Raw genomic sequence first — 16,974 nt, forward strand, 5'->3', positions numbered from 1 at the left:
TCATTAGACAAACCAAGAACATCAAGTGCCGCCATCATGAGTTCACAAAGCACCGTTTTCCAGCTGAGTGGCACATGCAACAACTACGATTGGGGAAAGAAGGGCCGTGATTCCCTCGCCGCGCGCTTGTGTGAAAACACCCCTACCGGCTTCAAGATCAAGGATGGCGAAGCCTACTCAGAGATGTGGTTTGGCGATTACCCGGACTTCCCTGCCCGAGTTCTCGAGTCACAGGAGCTGCTCAGCGACGTCTTGAAAAAGAACAAGGAGAAGCTATTGGGAAAGAAGGTCATTGAGCAGCTTGATGGCCAGCTGCCATATCTGCCAAAGGTTGGCACCCTTTGCCCATGAGACCATTGCAGTTGGCGCACACTGACATGCGACTCAGATCCTTTCAATTGCCAAAGCACTTCCGCTGCAAATCCACCCCAACAAGTCTCTCGCCAGCAAGCTTCACGAGCAAGACCCGGAAAACTTCACCGATACCAACCACAAGCCCGAGATCGCTGTAGCTTTGGGCAAATTTGAAGTCTTCGCTGGCTTCAAGCCCCTCGACCAAATCTCCCCCATCTTCAACATCCCCGCGCTCAGGGACTTCATCCCAGATGATACGAAGTCTTGGTCTGATGAGACACTGCGAGAAGTCACCCGGCGCATCCTGTTGGCGGAAGAATCGACCGTCGAGAAGGCATCAAAAGCTCTTGCCGACACGCCCCGCGACGAACTTGGCGGCAACGCGTACGTGCTGGATCTATTGCCAAGGCTACAGGAGCAGTACGGTAAGGGCGACCCTGGAACGTTGGTAGCACTGCTGTGCATGAACTTCTTGACGTTGGAGGCGGGTGAGGCGTTGTACATTCCCGCAGACGGCATTCACGCGTACCTGTCGGGAGACATCGTCGAGTGCATGGCGCGGTCGAACAACGTGCTCAACACTGGCTTCTGTCCACCCGGCGACCGGAACAATGTGGACTTGTTCAGCAAGACTTTGACTTTCAAGGCCCACAGCAAGGACGATGTCATTTTGCCTGGAGAGAAGAGCCCCAGGGGTGCGCAGGGTCGGACGGTGGTGTACCGTCCGCCGCTGAGCGAGTTCGATATGCTGCGGACGGATTTGGATGAGAAGAACCCAAGCGAGGTGCTCGAGCCGGGCGAGGGACCTGCTGTAGCCATCGTTACTGAAGGTGAAGGTGTTCTGGAGGCGGACGGAAAGCAGTTCCAAGTCAAGGCCGGACACATCTACTTTGTTGCGCCTGGCATTGAGGCGAAATGGGGAAGTAAGAGTAAGATCCAGGTGTTTACGACTGTGGTCTAGATTATTTGTGTAGAAGTTCTAGAAGTATGATGTCATGAGGAGATGAATCTATCTCCCAAAGGAACCATTCGGGTGCTTCCTTCGTATTGTCACAAAATTTCGGTGTGAGGCAACGATCATTATTTCAATCTATGTAATTGTCGCTAATGGAGTATCTCTAAAATGAATAAAACAATGACGGCGATGAAGATGGTTTTACTACGTTCGCCTCAGTAACTCCCCACGCCGTGGTTCTAAACATCAATGACCTAATTCTCTAAGATGGCGGTCCTTCCCAGCCGCACTCTTAACTGCATTCTCAACAGCCGAGGCAAGATCAAGGTGGAAGAAAGGACGATTGATCCCAGTGATCGGGCCCAGAATTCGGCCCCCGATCTCCTTATAAGCCAAGCTTCCCTCCTCCAAGTTCGAAGACGACTGCTCAGAGTCGCTGGTCACGCACACGGCCTTTGAGCTCCTCGCAGTCGATACACCATCACACAGCATTGGGGGCTGGCCAGCTAGCTCTGCCAGGGTGAACACGGGCTCCCAGCGATTCAGGTGTCCTGGCGCAGGGCACCCGAAACCTGACACCGACAGGGCTCGGCGTGTCCATCGGTTTTGCAGGCCTGTAAAGTGCCATTCGACAGGTTCCGGCGCGGCCCAGCGATCGAGCTGGTTGCGGAGGTCAATCAGGCCTTCGACGGCCCCTGAGTCCATGTTGTTGACGGCGGAGCAGTCCAGGATAACGGCTCGTAGTGAAGGTTTTGTTAGGGCCGCAGACTCTGAGTCGGTCTCGACAGTCGCAGCAGGGACGGGTTCATTCCACGGCCTATCGCCAGGGTGGTCGTAGTGAGGGATCGTAGTGCGACGGGTGGATTGGGTAACGTGCTCAATTACCCGGTCGACATATTGTGCTTGGTTGAGGTAGTTGAAGCCTTCGGTGAAGCGATAGATGAACACGCCTGGGTAGAGCTCTCCTACATGTACCTCTGGGTTCGTACCGTCTTTGCGATCCAGGGGAAGGAAGACGTCTCGCGCAGGGAGTTTAGGGGATGGGGGCGACCGACTGTGGTGGAGAGTCTGTGAACTGCTCACTGAGTGACGGTCGACATCGTGGTGCTCGGTAGGGCTTCGGTCGGGATGGCGGTAGGTGCGGACGCGACCGAGGAAGCGGCCCCTTGCGCGAGCGAGGCGCAGGAGGAGCAGAGCGGCTGAGAGGGCGACGGTGACGTAGATGCCGTCTTCCAGGCTGGTGAAGATAGAGACGAACACGCCGATAAAGTAGATGAACACGTCGGGAGGGGACATGAGCCAGGACTTGAAGATGTGGTCGGGGGAGGTGATGAGGTTGATCACGGCGTGTATGATCAGGGCTGCCAGGCTTGCCATGGGAATATAGTAAAGCACAGAGGTGAGAGCGTAAAGAGCGAGGAGAAGAATAACTCCGTTGAAGATGCCGGCTAATGGCGTTCTGACACCGGCTTTAGAGAGAATAGCAGTGCCGCCGAAGGACCCGGTCGAAGAGTAGGCTCCGAGGAAGGGGCCGAATAAGTTAGTGCAGCCGATCGAGATTAGCTCTTGTGAAGGCTGGACTGTGTAGTTGTTAATGCGACCGAATGACTTCCCAATCGCGATGTGCTCGATTACGAGGATGATCACGGTGGCGGGGAGGTCCGGGAGGAGTGCGGAGATCAACTTCGGGTTTAGTGACGGCGGGCCGGCATGGGTGAAGCCCCTCGGGAGAGTCCCGGTGATGCGAAATCTGTGTTCACCGTCGCCCAGTCCTCTGTTGACTAGGAAACTGATGAGGGTATATAGTAGGATGGTGAAGGTCATGCGAAGGGAACACAACATCTCCCACATCCTTCGGCGCTTTGGTTGCGTCTTGGCCATGCGCTCGGTGTACCACTTTATAAGGGCAAGCAATACTAACGCTGTCAGTCCAATGGCGGCGTCGAGCTTCACGCGGGGCAGGCCGCGGGCGGTATCGATAAACACGCGGTATGCGGCGGCTTTGGAGTTGACGCCATCGATGCCCAAGAGAGATGGTATCTGGCTGAGGGTAATCGTGATAGCGGCACCGGTGACGAAAGCGGAGATGGCCACGTGGGGTATGAATTCGATGATCCAGTCAAGTCTTAGAAGACCGAAGACCAGAAGGACAGCGCCGGCGAGGAAGGCGAGTGTCTTGGAGATTTCTTCGGGCGCGAACTCGCCGGGGTGTTCTTCGAGGACTTTGGCGCTGACCTTGCCAACAAGGAGAGATACTACGGCGGTTGCCTGTGTTTGTTAGTTGTGATATCATAGATGTAATGTTAGTGCTAGGACTTACTCCTATCGCAATATCTTTCGATGTTCCGAACAGCCAGTATAGGGCGGCGCCGGTGAAGGAGGTGTAGAGACCATACTCTGGGCTGAGTCGTGCGAGAAGGGCATACGCCATTGCTTGTGGGATGACCACGAGTCCAAGTGTCACACCTACTGGGTATAAGCTCACGGTCATGGAATTTTCATGGTGCTACTTGCCTGCAATAGCATCCGAGATAAGCCAACGAGTGTTATACCTCAGAATCCACCTCGTGAAAGGAAACAAGCTCTTGACGTAACGGACCGATCCATCCTTTGTCGGCACGTGCTCCAGTAGCCATTCCTTTACTGTCGGGTCTTCCTCATAATATGGGTCGTATGGTGAGATATCGTTTGTGACATGCTCGTGTAGTTCTCGTGTTTGATGTCGGGTGCTGGCTTCTAGATCGATGCCGAGGACCTTGGCCACCAGCGAGCCGGCTTGGCTCGCTGCCATGACTCTCTTCTTCAAATGGCAAAGTTTTTCTGCGTGCCTTATACCGAAGGTTGGTTTCGAAATACCAGATACGGCCTCATGGGAGGCTGTCAGTAATCACACAAAACGATGATAGGAACGAGTCTGTTCACAAAAGCCTCTTTCTTTCAGATGAGCAGCGAAGCGGTGTGCCGGTTTGCGTATGATCTGAAGGTGACATGGGCTGGTTATAAGATGGAGCAACGGCTGTCTCGAGGGCATACCGCTCTAGAAGCCGCACCGCCAGCCGCCTTGGCGCCCGTGTTATCGGGGAGACAAGGGGGGCGCTAACTTGGCAGCAGGCCGGGGAAGGTAATCCTTACGTTTGTTGGGGTGACACGGCGATCTAGACCTCTAATTCGATTTTGTTCTTGGACGGGACGATAAGCTAGTTACTTTGAACCGCTGTTCGTCTCTAGCCCGGGTCCCTCCATGTCAGAAGCGCAGGAGGAAAAGCGAAACACATACAGGGCACATCTCGGCGATCTGAAGCGCAAAACATCGCGGCAGTGAGCACGATCTCGCGGGGAACGGGGCGCGCTAGACGTCCCCATGATGCTGGCACGAGCTTCAGCGCTCGGGGACCAAGAAAACACTGCTTTAGTGCCCTAAGAGTGGGCCCGCGATGGTGATGCGGTGGATCTCGAACTTGGCCTTTGTCGGCGAAGTGGATGATAGGGAGGAAAGGTGGCAGGTCGGGTCGGTGGTGGGTGTTCTTCTCCGGAGCGCCGACAGCCGGTCCGGGCGGGTATCGGCGCTGGATCCACGAAGGAGGACGGTCTCGGCCCCGTTTGTCGGGGATTGATGGGGTCCAGGCTCCCCTGCCTCGGGGGGAGAAACTTTTCCATCTTGCTGTATGCAACCACTCCAGCGGCGCGTTTCCGATGTTTCTTTCAATGCGGCTCGTGTAAGACGGGGGGTTGGCAACACGTCAGCAACATGTCGTCGCACCCGTTGTCAGAGACTTGCCGACTGCATGATTTGAGCGAGGCAGCGCGCGTCGACCACGGCTGGATGAGAAGTCGCCGGTCGACTGCTTGCTGCTGCTGGCACGGCTAGATAAGAGCCCCATGTCCCGTCCCGGCAGTCGGCCCTTTCCACGGACGGCTCCAGCGTCGTCAATCGGCGAATGGAGATATTTTCGGTCACGCCGGTTGCCGCTAACGTCGGTTGATGAATCTGGGGGTTGATCTGGCCCTCCCTTTGAGAAGGACGGCTCCATTGTTAGTCAAAATTCCCCAGACGACGTCAGGACGCGCTAAGACGTTGAGCCCATCCAGGTTGGCGTTGGGCCAGCCAGCTAGAAACAGACTCACCTGCAAACAGGCCTGTAGAGACATGATGATGCCCGCTCTACGGGTTGGGTAACTTTTACCTAAGACAACAACGCAGGTGAGTCGACAGTCGCCGTCGGCGTTGGTCATGTTCTCCGGAATAGGATGCTCGGATTCTTTTCCGTCTTTAACGGCTCTTAAACTGCTTTCTGGACGCCAACAGTAAACCCACTCTCGCTTGTGATGATGTTGGAACTGGCCTGATGGTCTAGAGGTATGATTCTCGCTTTGGGTGCGAGAGGTCCCGGGTTCAATCCCCGGTCAGGCCCTGCTTTTGCTTTTTGCCCACGGGAACCATCTGAGGTCGAGTTAGGAGGCCAAAGTGGCTGCGTATTGACATTTCCTGACATTTTAAACATCGGACCAGGAACGGCGACGGCGCGGAAAACATGTGGGCCCCGGAGGTGTGGAGAAAGGGGGCCCGAGCTGGGTCTATGTTTTCTTCGTCCCCCCCCCCCCCCGACACTTTTGGGTTTGGTCAGCGTCCTGCTCTTATTTTTTAAGGTGATGGCTCGCCCTCACCGACTCCGAAGCTCAGCAACCTTTCTTGGTTCCCTATCAACACGTTTCTCAAAATGGTCAAGGCTTGCCTGAGTAGGTTGGGCAGCTTGCGAGCAGAGTTGCGCCAGATCAGCAAACACGCCAGTCCGGGGCCTTTTCTCTGAAGCCGAAACTTCCTCACGAGGGCGCCGGTCTGCCCAGCTTCAAGGGACCGTCTGAGTCTGCAATTGTCTTTTGAGGCATTTGGTTTTTCAATTCTCGAACCTTGAAGGTGTATTTACCGCCGTAAGCGCTTCGGTTAAGGTCGGTTAGTCGTGGATCTCAATTGATGAGGGCTGTCTGTCATCATGTCAGATTGCTGTCACCCCCTATCAACTGACCGACGGCTCTCGAGGCTGTATGCAACCGAATGTTTCCAGAACCACAGTGACGAAATGCCGTTTGTCTCCTCGCCGAAACGTACATATGTGTTCAGGGAAATGTTCAGGATGCCGTGTCTTTGGATTACCAGAAGTAGCCCAAGTCAGCAATAACCAACGTCTTTCTGGTCAGTGGGCCACCACACGTCCCTTCCGGCGCTTCCAGGAGGCCCGAGTTCTTACAGCGGCACACAAAGAAGGTTCTGAAATAGCATCTGATGTCTTGTTTTCGGGGATACCTCAAGTGCGGGCACGTGCGGAACATAGAACTGCTCCAGCCTACAGGCGATCTCCCGGCAGACTCTTCAGATGAACGACAACGGCTGCCTCGGGTTGCCCACTCAAGTTGTTTTCTAGGAAACACCCAACGTCACCAGGCATATTGTCGCATACCTGGCGCGGGAAGCCATGCAATGCAGCCTGCGGGAATGGCAGTTGGACCAACTTCTCGGGTTGGCCAACAGCCCTACAACAACCATGGATACTGCATGACCACTATCTGTCGAGTAAGAGACGGCTTTCGCAGTAATACGGCAGTCCGTACTTGGCCAAACTTCGAACATCATCCAAGATATCGAAGATCAAGAAAGCAAGCTGCAAAAATCTAAACCATTTAGAGTAAGTCCCTCGTAACCCGTGCCTCCCTGCCGACAGGTCTTTCGGCACCCCCTGCACCTATCAGGAAGGGGCCGTCGGACTGCCGACTCTTCATAGGCGAATAAAGGCTTCCGGCCACTCGAGATTCCGTCCTGAACATCGAGTCACGATGTCTAAGCGCAGCACATAGAGAGTTCATCTATACTACCATAGCCATGTATGTTCGGACTGGCCCGCTCGTATAGGCCATGGCGAAAATACCATGGGAAGCGTCACGACGTCGCGACGTCGCTGGGCAGATGTCATCCTGCCTGATAAGAAACGGTCGTCCAATTTTCTGTGCAATGGATTCGCCTTATAACCAGGTGGCCACCCCATGATTTAGTGCGCATCTTCAGGTAGGCGCAGATTTTATTGCGGCGTTTCGGTTTGCTTCTTTCCTGTTTCCACTTTTCGTAAATCGTCCTTCAGGATGTTTGCCAGAACCTCTCACGCTGCGGCCCTGATGGCGCTGGTTGGAGGATCATTGGCAGACTGGATCAGCCCTGAGTACCCGACCTTCTTCCAACTCCCTTTACCGATTCCTCCGGTAAAGCAGCCAAAGTTGTAGGTATGGCTCTATCACCGGCTTGACATCTCTGACACCACGGCAGCTCGGTCAACAACCCAGTCACGAACAAGCCAATCGACTATTACGAGATGGAAGTCCTTCCATTTACGCAGAAGATTTATCCCGACAGAGGGCCGGTCTCACTCATAGGATATGATGGCATGTCGCCTGGACCAACTTACATAATTCCAAGAGGGCGGGAAACGGTGGTGAGGTTGTCCAACAAGGCAGTCAGCCCAAGTTCCATGCATCTTCATGGTTCCTACACGGTGAGTCAACTGCAGCCCGGGATTCCGGTGGCAATGCTAATCCCCCATGCAGCGATCGCCTTGGGATGGTTGGGCAGAGGACACTATCATCCCCGGACAGTACAAAGACTACTACTACCCCAACAGCCAGAACGGCCGGACCCTGTGGTATCATGACCATGCTGTCGACATCGTAGGTATTTCCGACCAGCGGGACTAGATAACAGAGCTAATACTCGTCAAAGACAGCCGTGAATGACTACTTTGGCCAAGAAGGCATGTGGATCATTCATGATCCTGCGGAAGATGCGCTGGGCCTTCCCAATGAGTACGGTGTCAATGACATCCCGCTCATTATCACGTCAAAGCAATACGGTGATGATGGTCAGCTATTTTCTCCGGCTGGGGAGACAGAAGGTCTGCTGGGAGATGTCATCCACGTCAACGGCCAGCCGTGGCCGTTCTTCGCTGTAGAGCCTCGGAAATACCGCCTTCGCCTTCTCAATTCCGCAATCTCGAGAGCGTTCATCTTTTCGTTCTACAAACTGGGAGACGAGGACGAAGAGCCTATCCCAATCCCGTTCCAGGTCATTGCCTCCGACTCTGGCCTGCTTACGAGCCCCGTCACCACGACGAACCTCGCGCAAGCCATGGCCGAGCGCTGGGAAGTCATCTTCGATTTCACCCCCTTCGTCGGGCAGAAGATCACCATGATGACGGAAGACGAACGCAACATCGGAGCACAGTCGAGACACAAGAAGGGCAGGAAAGGCAAGGGCAAAGATGAGGACTACCTGACGCCAGTCATGCAGTTTGTGGTCAGCCCCACGCCTGTCGCCGACAAATCTCTTGTGCCTGGGGAACTGCGCGCCGTTCCATTTCCACCTCAGCTGCCCGACCTCATTGACCATTACTACCTGTTCCATCAGGAGGACGACCTCTGGAAAATCAACGATGTGGTATTCAGCGACAAGGCCAACCGCATTTTGGCAAACGTTCCCCGCGGCACGGTCGAGATATGGGAGATTGAGAACGGAGGCCGCGGCGGCTTCCTGCATCCCGTGCACGTCCACATGGTCGACTTCCGAATCCTAAGCCGTACCAGCACTGGCAAATGGGCAACCGACCGCGGCGTCCTGCCTTACGAAGAAGCCGGTTTGAAGGATGTCGTTTGGATCGGCGTCGGCGAGGTTGTTCGTGTCGAAGCCCACTATGCGCCGTGGGATGGCGTCTACATGTTTCATTGCCACAACCTGATCCACGAAGACCATCAGATGATGGCAGCTTTCGACGTGACGACTTTGAGCGACTTTGGGTACAAAGAGACGGCGTTCAACGACCCCATGGAAGGCCGGTGGCGCGCCGTGCCAATCACCAAGGCCGATTTCACCGTGGATGCCATCACGAAGAAGATTGTGTTCATGGCGAAGCTCCAGCCCTACGGTGATGTCGGCGACATTGTACGTAAGCTGGACCAATACTGGGCTTCTCGAGGCGGACTTCACCAGAACCCTGGCATAGTCAACGATGAAGCAGCCAAGAAAAAGGGGGCTCAGGAGGCAGCCAAGAAGGACACGCCCAAAAAGGACGGAGCGAAGGAGAGCGCGACTAAGATGGGTGGTGTTAAGATGAGGCGGGTCAAAAGGGCCGAGAACGTCATGGATGAGACTGAATGATAGACGGAGGGGGGCAAAATTGGTTTTTCTCAGCGAATGCGCGGTGTAATGTGTAAGATCTAATTTCTACGTTGTGGGCGGCTGTACAACACTGGATGCGCGACGGGTCAGGACTCGGGAGCATCTTCGATTTGCCTGTATATATCTTAACGGTGGCTCCGTATCTTGCGAATCATATTCGTGATATTTATCTATGAGTACTTTCCAGAAATACCTGAAGTATTGACCAGGTCCTCGTACTACTCATGCTCGGAGGCCGGTGTATACGGCGTTCGCGATCAATCTTCACGGGTACCGTCTGGCTGCAGAGGCCCTGAATACAACGTCTAACCATATTCTACGTCATATCATACAGTTCAACCAGTCCAGTCTTCGAACAACCTGCACATATGTTGAGACGATCCTGATCTAGCCGCATATCGAGAGGTTAGCCTGTTGGTAATCTTATACAAATGCCCAAACCAAGGATTTTCACCAGCCAATCGTGAAATTACTCAGCTATCTAGACGTAATTTCACAGGCTGGATGAGGCCATCACTTGACGAAGTGGATAGGTGGAATTATCGTGTCGAACAACGGCTCCCTTCTATGCAATCGACCATCACTCAAACCCGAAGGAGTTTTCTCAAGGCCACCTATTAGTACATGATTTCTTAGAATCTGGCTGTTCTTGTTTTTTTCCCACCTGACGTATCGATGCAACATGTTGTATCGCGTGCTAAACGTAGTGTTTCTAAAACTAGCCCAATGACACCGCATTGCGAAAGCGAAATAGCAAGGACCTGCCCTTAACGGCGACCCATATCCGTGTCGATCGTCCGTCTGCAGGTGGCTGACACCCCCTTTATGCCTTATGATTGCAAACTGGTAATTTCCGCACTACGTAGAATGTTACGGGGCGTACGGAGTAGTGACCCATGTAACTCCGCTGCCGGCGGCTCCCGAAAGAGGCTGACCTGCCGGCGGCAATGCAGGCTGAATTTAAGCCTGTGTCAGTGAGGTTAAACACCCTTGAAGGATCTCCCCATTCATGCTGGGGTACAGGCCTCTAGCACGATCTCACGGGTCCAAAAAAGCCCCGATGCATACTTAGACGTAGAGTGAATGCGGGCAGAAAGTTTAGCCGCCCATACTTATTGATGTCGAGGAGTCTGAACATAATTTTCAATATTGTCCTGTAAACCGTCTTCTTGGAGACGACTTGATATGCAATAGGCCGGAATAGAGTCTTAAATCTAACGATCCCTTCCTCGGGGGCACCTCCTGGTGAATGTATAGGCTTGCAACATCTTTCAGGCCCATTCCATGATTATCAATCCTTGAGGACCACCTGTCGGAGCCACCTGCCCCATCAAGCTTCCGCCGTTGAAACCCATACACACTTCTGATCAGGTATCCCGCCGGCTGACATATGACGCAATACCCCCGGTACGGGCCGAACGAGCTCACATACGCCGAGTAGTATGTTCATCGATAAGTTTGGTTACTCTGAATTTGGCTCACAAGCGGGCACTGTGGTGGCTTAGTCTTCACATAGCCGATGGGATGGGCAGGGCAAATAGCCTGGCGGACTTGGAGCGTGATGTCAAGGGACTAGCTGTGGCACCATGGGATGTATGCCAAGAGTCGGTTCCCCCGAAAATGGGGCATCGTCCTTCATGGCCATATTGTTTCGCCTGATGTCTGGTGAATACAGCCCTAACAGCTAGGAGTTTATACACAACAGTCGTGGCTTGCCTTGGTGTCGATCATCAGCCTCAAGACCTTCATTATTCTGATTCATCCATCTCACAGTCATTACTATTGTTCAGGTTTCAGGATGCTGTCTCTCGTTCTTCTCAGCGTCCTAGCTCAAGGGCTGGCAGCCAGCCCCGTTAACAGCACCTTCCCTTTCCGCCAACAATGCCTTTCTTTTGCCAACGCTACCACCATTGCCGGAGCTGCTTCTGTCTCGACAGAGTTTGTCGCGGCAGGAACAACGCTGGAATTTCCCAACGCTGATGCTAGCTGTGGTCGCCCCTCCCAAACCGTGTCAGCGGATCTATGCCGTCTTACAGCTCAGATCGCCACTTCGAATCGCTCCGGCCTTAAGTTCGAAGCCTGGCTTCCCCAGAACTGGACTGGCCGCTTTATCAGCACTGGCAATGGTGGCCTTGGTGGATGTATTCAGTATGAGGATCTCGACTACGCTAGCTCCTTGGGCTTTGCTGCTGTCGCTACCAACAACGGCCATGACGGCGCGAGTGGCTCTTCATTTCTGAACAATCCCGATGTGATCGAGGATTTTGCCTACCGAGCGCTCCACACGGGCGTCGTCGTTGGGAAAGATGTCAGCAAGTCGTTCTACGGAAAAGCTCACACGAAGAGCTATTACCTGGGCTGCTCAACCGGTGGCCGCCAGGGCATGAAGGAAGCACAAGCATTCCCCGAGGACTTTGACGGCATTGTAGCTGGTGCACCCGCGTTCTCTTTTAACAACCTTACCTCGTGGTCCTGCCATTTCCTCCCCCTCACCGGACTTGAAGGGGCCGATACCTTCATCCCGATGACGATGTGGCCCACAATCCACGGCGACATTCTCAAGCAGTGCGACGAGCTCGATGGCGTTGCCGATGGCATTCTTGAATCACCTGACTTGTGCGACTACAAGCCGGATGGTCTGCTCTGCGAGGGATCCGACTCAACAGACTGCCTTACTCAACAGCAAGTCGAAACCCTGCGTGCAATCTATTCGCCCCTTCTTGATGCCGAAGGTAGCCTGGTCTACCCTCGCATGCAGCCCGGCGCCGAGCTCACGGGTGCTCCGCAAACCTACTTCACCGGTCAGCCTTTCGGCGCCGCTGACTGGTTCAAATACGCCATCTTCAACGACTCCAACTGGGATCCCATCACCCTTAAGCCCGAGGACTACGTTACATCCTCCACATTGAACCTCTTCAACATCGAGACCTTTAACGGCGATCTCTCTACCTTCCAGGAACGGGGCGGTAAACTCCTGCATTACCACGGTCTGGTCGACGGGACGATTTCAAGCGACAACTCCCCCAGGTACTATGAGCACGTTTCGAAGACCATGGGTCTTGAGCCTTCCGCCCTCGATGAGTTCTATCGCTTCTTCCGTATTTCAGGCATGGCCCACTGCGGCGGCGGTCCGGGTGCCACCTTTATCGGCAATCAGGCCCAGAGCAATGCAGGCCTTGACCCCGAGCAGAATGTCCTGATGGCAATCGTCCGCTGGGTGGAAGAGGAGGTTGCTCCGGAGGCTATTCTGGGCACTGCATTCATCAATGGCACTCAGAGCGCAGGCGTTGATTTCAAGCGTAGGCACTGCAGATGGCCCCGCCGAAACATTTTCCAAGGCGGAGACTACAAGGATGAGAGTTCATGGGCCTGTGTTGAGTAACTCGGGTAGCACCAAGGTTGTACGGGTGTCAATTGCTTTGCACATTTAGTAGTAGGCAGGTAGACCGAAGAAAGTATACACAATCAGACACGGCTTGTGTACGCACTGCGGGTCATAATCATGAGGCCCGAGATTGTTACAGCCGTCAAGAGAAATACGATACGTCAGGCGTTATGTTCCCGAAGACCGGACTGCAGTAGTTAAACATGGCAATCAATGGTCCATCCATATAAATTTAAGTGCAAAATTGTATTGATAAGTGAGTCGAGAGAAGAATCTCAGATAGTGACATAGAAGTATTCATCTCTTTGCCTGAAATACGCGTCTATTGTAGCCTTGCAGTGCTTTCCGGAACTGTCTGATAATTTCGGACACCGATTGTTGAGGAACAATACTTCAGTGTGGTCAAAAATTATCGAAGGACCTTCTGCACCCAGAATAATTCCGCTGGCTGATGACGAAGCAGCTTAAGTTTGGAACCAGCTCGGAAGCATGGACTGGTTGAAGTTGAAAGGGCATACAACTGCCGGACAGATGCAGCCTGCGCCTTTCTCCTGAGCCACGCACTTCATGGCAGGTTCGTTCGCGTTCGGGTCGCAGCAACAGCAGAGCTCCTCCGTCTGGCTGGGTCGGAATGGACAGCGAGTATCGGGAACATCGCAGATAGGCGCGTCCGAGACTTTGCAGGTGATGATCTCGAGGTCATAGTCGCAAGTACAACAGTCTGCGTCTGGCTTGACCTCAGTTTGACGGCCTGCGATGGTGGAGGCTTGAATGCTGCCAGCAGCCGCAGTGATGGCGAGAATGATGCGCGCAAAATGCATGGTGTCGGAGTGTCGTGCAACCTGATTGTGTAGAAAGATAGTCTTTTGATAGAGGTTGTAATTCCGTTGATACTGTGAAAAGCTGCGCTTGTTGATATTAAACCTCTACCTATCGACTGGATGCTTGCTCGGGTTTATATACCTGGTAGCGTCTTGAACAGACCACCAGGAAGCCGTTTCCTTTCTAGAGGTTCCACAATTGCCCGTGTTTAGTTGCTTGATTCATTTTACTGGATTCGTCAATTTCGTGCAGACGTCCGGTGGCAATGATCGCATTGAAAAGAATCACCTGATCCGCCGACTTTGCTGCCGAATCCCTCAGCCTGACGTCGTTTGGGGTCCATGTCTTGAAAGCCTTGAGCACTGCTCCCTGGGAATCCTTCAGCACCGACAAAACGCATAGGCTATTGAGGCTGTTGTCAGATAATCAGCTTGTGATTTACAGGCTGAGTAAGATCTAACCCAAGTGAGTCAATCGAAGTCGTACACACTACAGTGTGTGACATGCGACCCGTCCAGTGTAAAGCAACAATCCTCAATGGTAATCACTCCGAAATCTGTCAAGCATCAATCTCACTATCGTGCAGCACATCTCATACAACTAATGTGTACATTCACAGAGGCAGAAAGTGGAAAATCGGAATATCACAGCCTGAAAATGCATCGGCAAATCGCGAAGGAGTAAAGAACGGTAGAGAATGTGAATGCTTGCACGTAGCGAGTTTGACCGGTCGGCTGACGGGAGACTGTTAGGATTCGGCAGGCTATGCCGAAGACAGTGTTTAGATTCGGTCTTGGACTACAATAGGTTCCACATGATAGAAAGCCAGCCCTAAGTTACCAGCTTTCTCAACAAGAACCCAGACTGGGACGGTCAAAATACCACTTCTTTGCATCATCGACCTGTGGCATTACAGGCGCCACTACCCAGAGCCATGTTGCATCAACCCTGAACCCAGGGCGGAAGCATGTATTTGCCGAAGTTATGCAGGCATCTGACTGCCGGACAGTTGCACCCCGCATCTCGTTCAACGAGCGAGCACTTTGTTGACTCGTTCCCCGGAGTAGGATCGCAGCAGCAGCACAGCGTCTTCTCCTCGTTGGGCCTGAAAGGACAGCGAGTATCCGGTATGGCACTGCAGCCATCTGCGCCAGGAACTTTGCAAATCCATCCTTCAACGTCGTAGCTGCAACTGCAGCAGTCTGCATCTCCCCAAAAGTCTTGACGGCCTCCAAGGGTCGCGGCTTGAATGGTGCCCGCGACGGTGATGCCGAAGCCGAGAAACTTTGAAAGCTGCATGGTGGTGGTGAGGTTAGACCGTGATTGAGCAAGAGACAAATGTAGCAGAAGAATCGAGGCCGTAAAGACATGAACAGTGATTGCGATTGTGGAAATCCGTATCAGGACATGTCTCTGCTTAAATAGCCACTTTTTATTTGATCCTTACTCTTACAATCCGGGTTATGGTGAGTGGATGTCTCAAGCCTTTCAACACCTTTGCCTGTTTGAGAGAAAGCTCGTAAAGGTTGTGCAGGTGCTAATTTCGTCAACTTGGCAGCTAATGCCAAGTCCCCGATGATTCCAGAAGTCTTGGAAAAGTCAGTGACATCGGTGTTAGGCCGTGAGAAGTGGGCGGCAGATAACCAGAAACGGGTTTTTACAATTTCAGTTGCCCGAGGGTTGGGGTTTTATGAATACTCAGCATCCGGATTTTGCTCTTCGAACGCCCATACACCCATTGTGACAATTCTTACATCACGGCAGCCCGAGAAGATGATCTTCGAGGTGCTTCTGAACTATCAATTGGATAAACCTGATCAGCATCCTTCATTCGGTCTGACGAACTAGGTATGTGCCAAACGCCTCGGACAAATACCTTCGATGGCTTTTCATACACATGAGGGCCACCCAAGGGATTTAAGGTCTCTTCCTACAAGTATCGTTCTACACTGTCATCGGCTTTGAAATGAAGGCTGAAGCTAGCTTGCCATTGAAGATAATGAGGTAGGAAAGTTCTGCAACAGAGATAACAGCTTGAGATAGTGCTTCTTTGATACAAGGATGAACCGAAACCAGCAGCTGAGCAATCCTTGAAGACTCTTGCCCCCCATGCCCAAAACCGAATTTCAAGCTACCCTCGCAAAGAACTGAATCAAAATATCGAAAGAAGCGTTCCAAAAATATTTGAACCCAAGAAATCGAGGCCCAAGCCGGAGGATTTGCTGAAATCTTCCACAACTTGCTAGAGATCGTGAAAGCTTAGGGGGAGGCCGAAACCTGAGAGTTTGCAGGCAAGAAAGCAGCATCCCATGAGAAAGGACACGCAACTGCTGGACAGAAGCATTGGTTTTTGGCGACTGGCTTACACCTCATGGCGGGGATGCTTGGGTCGCAGCAGCAGCACATCTCCTCTGTTGCAGGGTTTGGGTTGAAAGGGCAGATAACTGCAGCGGTAAAGCAGCCGCCTGGAGGTGGGACCGTGCAGACATGGGACTTGTTGTTGAAATCGCAGCCGCAGCAGTTGGCATTGGGCCCTCCTGGAATTTGACGCTCTGAAAGGGGGGAAGCCTGGATGTTGACCGCGGCAGCAAAGAGAGTAAAAACAACCGATGAAAACTGCATTTTTGTGCGAGGTGGTTTCGTTTTAGATTGAAGAAATTGTGAAGGTAATTATTTTATGTTTGTGATGATTTCTTGTCTTGTAAGGGGTACCTATTTGGCTTTATAGACGTCACACTTGTATCCCACAAGGTCCCTGTTCTAGGGCATAGAATGATGGCGTTTTCGCAAACATGGCAAGATTACTCATGATGCCATCCTTTTAACCCTATTGGGTAGCTGTCGGGTGTCGGCAGTTCGTATATGCCTCGCCAAGTGCCAGCCTCGACGCCATAGTCACGGGCGTAAGACAGAATAGCCATTCGCTCCCTTGGCGGGCACATGAATGACGGATATGCCTTGAAGACGCAAACCGCTGTAAACTTTGTGCGAGTTCCCCACAATGACAGCCGCCCTAAAATATCAATACCAAAGGTACCAACTTACTCGCGCCCGGGAGTCTCGGCCAAGGCTCCAGTGGCTTGCGGAAGGCTTGAACGTTTTATCCCGCGAGGGAAATGGGAGTAAGGTTTTACTACTTCCGGAACATCATATCGCATAAGCAGCCTCTCGGGAGAAGGGCCGAGGAGAAGGCTGACATGTCTCAGTCCATGGAATGGAAAGCGTCAGATTCGGCGTCAGCAT

The 16,974-nt window shown here is 52.9% G+C and overlaps 4 protein-coding genes across 4 annotated transcripts; 3 read left to right on the forward strand and 1 right to left on the reverse strand.

Annotated features, from left to right (window-relative positions):
• Positions 1-36: 36 nt before the first annotated feature.
• Positions 37-1,315, forward strand: PMI1 (Mannose-6-phosphate isomerase; the record flags this gene model as incomplete). The annotated part of the gene is made up of 2 exons (XM_037320760.1): positions 37-330; positions 389-1,315. The coding sequence occupies 2 exons, from the start codon at positions 37-39 to the stop codon at positions 1,313-1,315; spliced, it is 1,221 nt and encodes a 406-aa protein (XP_037181484.1).
• A 240-nt stretch (positions 1,316-1,555) lies between these two features.
• On the reverse strand, positions 1,556-4,100 carry CGCA056_v005509 (Sulfate permease 2; the record flags this gene model as incomplete). The annotated part of the gene is made up of 3 exons (XM_037320761.1): positions 1,556-3,577; positions 3,630-3,775; positions 3,851-4,100. The coding sequence occupies 3 exons, from the start codon at positions 4,098-4,100 to the stop codon at positions 1,556-1,558; spliced, it is 2,418 nt and encodes an 805-aa protein (XP_037181878.1).
• Positions 4,101-7,441: 3,341 nt separating this feature from the next.
• On the forward strand, positions 7,442-9,503 carry BLRO-3 (Bilirubin oxidase; the record flags this gene model as incomplete). Its single annotated transcript, XM_037320762.1, has 4 exons — positions 7,442-7,575; positions 7,623-7,848; positions 7,901-8,020; positions 8,073-9,503. The coding sequence occupies 4 exons, from the start codon at positions 7,442-7,444 to the stop codon at positions 9,501-9,503; spliced, it is 1,911 nt and encodes a 636-aa protein (XP_037181157.1).
• A 1,819-nt stretch (positions 9,504-11,322) lies between these two features.
• On the forward strand, positions 11,323-12,906 carry faeB-2-1 (putative feruloyl esterase B-2; the record flags this gene model as incomplete). Its single annotated transcript, XM_037320763.1, has 1 exon — positions 11,323-12,906. One exon carries the CDS (start codon positions 11,323-11,325, stop codon positions 12,904-12,906), a length of 1,584 nt encoding a protein of 527 aa, XP_037181158.1.
• Positions 12,907-16,974: the final 4,068 nt, after the last annotated feature.

The sequence above is a fragment of the Colletotrichum aenigma genome, assembly GCF_013390185.1.
Source record: "Colletotrichum aenigma strain Cg56 chromosome Unknown KSG_Cg56_contig03, whole genome shotgun sequence".
Classification (NCBI taxonomy): domain Eukaryota; kingdom Fungi; phylum Ascomycota; class Sordariomycetes; order Glomerellales; family Glomerellaceae; genus Colletotrichum; species Colletotrichum aenigma.